Here is a 5,040-nt window from a genome sequence, read left to right as displayed (position 1 = left end):
ATTACTCTTTGAAATGGAGGATGATAAAAGGTAATTTTGAGGATTAGGGTCTCTAATGTGCCTTTCTCTAATGTTCCTTGTAATGCCCCTAATGTTCTAATTTTTTTTATTTTTTTTAGATCATTGATTTTTACATAAAATAAAAGACATTCGAATATCTTGATATCTCAAAATAGTGAATATTTATATTTTTTATGATTTTTCAAAAATAAAAAAGTGTATTTGTGATATTTTTCTTTAAAAAATTATAAAAAATATAATTTTTACCATTTTGAAGTATCAAGATATCCAAATATCTCTTATTTTATATACAAGCCAATAATTTAAAAAAACGAAAGATGAAATTGGGATGTTGGAAAATTATAAAAGATATTAGAGAAGAGCACGTTAGAGACTCCTATCCCTAATTTTGTCTCTGCCTCTTTGTTTAGATATTCAGTTTTTCATTTAAAAAAAAAAAATCTGATAGGAACGAAGAATGATTCTTCAATCTATGACGGAATCAGTATGTCTGGTTTCAGGATTGAGCCTTCACCTTCTCAGTCAGATCTGCAGCATCTTGAACGGTGGAGATGTTCTCAGCTCCTCCTCCTCCCATGGAAATCCCAAACCTCTCTTCCAAAGCCAGCATAATTTCAACCTGCGTTGAGCACCAGGACAAGTGAGAAAAAGGACTTCGCATTACGTAGGAAATATACAACTGCAAGAGTGTGATTTGACTGAAGATGCCTGACAATGTCAAGAGAATCAGTACCCAGATCGCAAATTTAATCTTGAAAGTCACAATGCTTTCGTCAACAGAAAGTTGCTTTGCAATGGTGCTTTGGACAATTTGCAGAGTTTCTGGTTGAGCCTGCACCTTGGTAAATAAAACCCAGTAAAAGGCTACTATAATTTGCTTCGACGAGACTTATGTTTATATGCATATACGAACAATGGCCATTTTGATTGATTCGGTTTATCTTTATCCAGAATGTTTAAATGATCAGGAAGACTTACAGTGGGGCAAGAGATTTTAGTCGCAAAATCGCCAGCAAGAGGTAATGCTGTGGTTGCCGCCATCTGCAACTGAACCTCGTTCACGAGTCTTAGCCCTCCAAACACGGAACTTCCCTGCACATGAAAGCAAAATATAAGCAGCAATCAATGAGTTCCCACTTCCCACCTTAAGATCTATTATTAGCACGGTGAACTTTAGTTTGTAATTCACAATAAAGTATCTTCCCATTTAATCATTGTAACACTTATAATGTTATCCTCAATCATTTGGTTGATTTAACAGTATTCCGTTACAGAAGTAGAAAGGCTATTAACTGGACGATAGGTGGTGGAAGTGACGCCAGAGTTGAAGGAGAGGGAAGCCAACGAAGGAGAAAAGATAGAAAGAGACCATGGTTTGTCAGAGAAATGATGCAGAAGGAGAAGAAAAAGAATTGCAAGATGGGTGTTTGATGGTTATTAAAATGTACTCCCTCCACGTCCGTCTCAAATTATAAAAGATTTTTAAACAAAATTTCATATATTAATAAACTCTACTAAATATACTTATTACTTTATATTTTCAAAAAAAAATAAAACTGTTAAAATATTTATAATTTAATATATTAAAAAAAATGATCAAAAATTAATTATTAAGAAGAAATAATAATATTAAAATTAAAGTATTTAATAAAACTTTAATACATTTAAAAGTTTTATATTTTGTGATGAATTTTTTTTTAAAAAGTTTTATAATTTAAAATAAAGGAGGATAATAATTAACATCTTTAAACTTAAAAAATATGAGAATGTGACTTTTATTTTGACTTTCACTTGAATTAATGACTATAGAAGAGTGTGTCTAAGAACAACAATTTGGTGCAATTAAGGAAGACAATATTAAGAACAATTTAATTACTATATTTCTGTCTTATATTTAAGATTAAATATGATTTTAAAACTTTACTTCATAATTAAGACAGAAAAAATAAATTGAAATGTTCTCATGTCTCCCTCCCATCTAGCTTGGATTAATTCTCCTGTGCTGATTGCTGCAGAATGAACAATAAAGTTAGAATTATTAATTCAGAAAGGAAAAAAATAAAAATAGAATGGGGATGATCACAGACTAGACTGTGGCTGATAGAAGTGGAGGAAAATGAGGAAGACGTGAGTCGTGACGCCCCAAAATACTGCGCGTTCCCGGAAACACCAAAAGGAAAAGAGGGGGAAAAAGCTGAAGCTGTGGGCTGAAAGAGGACGGGGCCACTCGCATCTCTACGTAACCGGCCACCGGTCATCACCCTCTGCCTCTTCGACACGTGTCCCCCTTGTCCTCCCCCCTTCTCGATTTTCCCATCTCTCCCTGCGTCACCGCTGAACCGACAACTCACGCATCCCCCTTCCCTCTTTTGTCCCTCCCCTCCCGTTCTCCTTCCTCTCTTGTCCCCTCCCCTCCCTATTTACCTCTTTGCCCCTCTTCTTATACCCTTTCATTTCAAATTTGAGAATTGTTGTTTATTTTTTTAAAGGATGATAGAAAAATCTTAAAAAATTAATTAATTTAAATTATTTTAAATATTAAATATTAAAATTTTTAATTCAATCTTTTAATTTTATAATTTTAAAATAATAAATTTATAATTTATAATTTAAATTTTAATATAAAAATAATTTTTTATTATTCAATTACATTAAAACTTAAAAAATAAATTATAAATTTATTATTTGAAATTGAAAAGTTTGAGTTATAAATTTTTAAAATTTAACATTTTAATACCCTTTTATCGTTCTCTTTTTTTATATAAGAAGGCAAGTACAATGGGAATAAAAGGAAACTAAATATTTAGCATCATGTTTAGTGTTTATTTTATTTTAAAAAATAATTTTTAAAAATTACAAAATATTATCAATGAGGTTGATAAAATATTAACGTTTTGTATTAAAAAAATTAAAATGTTAGTTACAAAGAAGAACAGCAGATTGATAGGGCGAAATAGCATAAAGCGATGGATGAGAGTGGGGGTAAACTGGGAATATGAACGGAGGCTGCCGTAGTAGGTAGCATCGGTAATTCGGACACAAATATGGGCGTTTATCGTCAACGTCTTAAAACGCACGATAATAACGCAGAAGGTCCCCCTACCAAGCCGGCAAAAATCAATCTCATTGCCGCAGACGGAGTTTTCGGCGCCATCCAATTGCATCCCTCCACGTGTACCGTAGTGTTATGCCCTCTCGACGGACGCCGTCAAATCAAAACCCCCGCCCCTCCACCTGCCGTCAGTTCAACGATTTCTGAAATTATAATAATCAGACCCAAAGAAATAAGCGTCCGCATACCGCCGGTCATGCAAAAACTTTATGAAACCCTAATTTGGTTCTCTCGTCTCTCTCTCCCCTTCTCTCTTTATCTGTTTCGGTGCACTTTGGCAAATCGGCGGTGGAACATTATGGAAGCTGACGACAAGATCCAGTCGCCTCATTCGCCGGCCAGTGAATCTCCTGGTTCGCCGCAATCCAACGGTCGGATCACGGTCACGGTGGCTGCACCGGCGCCGTCGCCGCCCCAAAACAGTTTGGCACTGGCGCTTCCTGTTCAGCACCAGCAGCCGAAGGGTAATGGTGGTGGTGGTGGAGGGAGGGAGGATTGCTGGAGTGAAGGAGCGACGGCGGTGTTGATCGACGCGTGGGGCGACAGATACTTGGAACTGAGCAGAGGGAATCTGAAGCAGAAGCACTGGAAGGAGGTTGCAGATATCGTGAGTAGCAGGGAGGACTACCGGAAAACCCCAAGACTGATATTCAGTGCAAGAATCGGATCGACACGGTGAAGAAGAAGTACAAGTTGGAGAAGTCCAAGATCGCAGCCGGGGGGGGGCTAGTAAATGGCCGTTCTACGAGAGATTGGACCAGTTGATCGGTCCGACTGCGAAAATTTCTGGTTCTGCCGGTGGCAGTGCTGCCGGAGCTAATACGGCGAACAGTCTGTCAACTCAGAAAGTTCCACTGGGAATTCCGGTAGGAATTCGTGCTGTGAGTCAGAATCCATATCAGGCTCATCAACGACTGCAGAAGCACCAGCTTCGGATGAAGACACCAAGCCAGAAGATACAGTTACGGAAGCGTGCTCCAGTTAACTCAGATTCGTCGCCGTCTGAGAGAGAATCGTCACCGGTTTCAAGTGATAGTTTTCCACCGGGCACATATGAGACGAAGAGACCTAGAATGCCAAGAGTTATCAATTCTGATGCTGTACCTGTGGAAACGAAAAATAAAGGTTGGGGAAGTGCTATTAGGGAATTGACGCAGGCGATACTGAAATTCGGGGAAGCTTATGAAAAAGCAGAGAGCTCGAAGATTCAACAGGTTGTGGAAATGGAGAAGCAGAGGATGAAATTTGCCAAGGAGATGGAATTGCAGAGAATGCAGTTTTTCATGAAGACCCAGCTGGAGTTATCGCAGCTGAAGCGCGGGAAGAGAGGAGGAGGAAAACGCTAGCAACATCAACAGTAACATTAACAATCATAGTGACAGTGATAACCTGGTTAGATTGGATTAGACTGTTCTTTGGAACGCTCGTATTGTAGTTTTAAGTGTATCTGTAATTTATCCGTTAACCGTATCTGTAAATTTATCCTTAAAAAGACGAGGGAGCGAATTATTGGTACTATTTTAAATTCGATATTGGACGATCGAGTTACGCAATCGAAGATCTCAGAGCTGAATGCCTGGGTTTGCTTTGAATTCAGCGACCATCTCTCATTTGTGTATGATTTTAAAGTGGTTATTTTATTTTATTTATAACTTCATTTGCCCCCCGTTTTGTTTATGATTTTTTCCCTTAATTTTGCTGCATGCATACTAGTGTGATTTGTGAATACGATTGCGGAAATGGTTTAGATTCTGTGTGCTCGTTTTTTCTGGGTTTAGCTCAGTCGGAATTGATGATTGTTGGATCAGGTCTATATCATCTAATTTCATTGCCAAGAATTTGGATTTCTGTAATGCTGCAAGCGCTTGAACTTTGGTGCACTCTTGTTCTGAGCCGGGTTTATAGGC

At 37.7% G+C, this 5,040-nt stretch overlaps 2 protein-coding genes across 2 annotated transcripts; one reads left to right on the top strand and one right to left on the bottom strand.

Annotated features, from left to right (window-relative positions):
• Positions 1–432: 432 nt before the first annotated feature.
• LOC129299470 (uncharacterized) lies at positions 433–3,163 on the bottom strand. Its single transcript, XM_054937939.1, is given in 5 exon segments — positions 433–640; positions 735–763; positions 766–853; positions 1,000–1,113; positions 3,125–3,163. Coding segments are annotated over 5 exon segments (378 nt in total). The 5' UTR covers positions 3,149–3,163; the 3' UTR covers positions 433–517.
• A 187-nt stretch (positions 3,164–3,350) lies between these two features.
• On the top strand, positions 3,351–4,810 carry LOC129299469 (trihelix transcription factor ASIL2-like). Its single transcript, XM_054937938.1, is given in 3 exon segments — positions 3,351–3,767; positions 3,770–3,853; positions 3,856–4,810. Coding segments are annotated over 3 exon segments (1,044 nt in total). The 5' UTR covers positions 3,351–3,431; the 3' UTR covers positions 4,480–4,810.
• The last annotated feature ends 230 nt before the right edge of the window (positions 4,811–5,040 follow it).

This window comes from Prosopis cineraria, unplaced genomic scaffold (assembly GCF_029017545.1).
Source record: "Prosopis cineraria cultivar Desert tree isolate PC_DT_omini unplaced genomic scaffold, ASM2901754v1 PC1169, whole genome shotgun sequence".
In the NCBI taxonomy this organism is placed as follows: domain Eukaryota; kingdom Viridiplantae; phylum Streptophyta; class Magnoliopsida; order Fabales; family Fabaceae; genus Prosopis; species Prosopis cineraria.
Note: the sequence above shows the minus strand (reverse complement) of the source record. Positions and strands in the feature narration are given on the sequence as shown.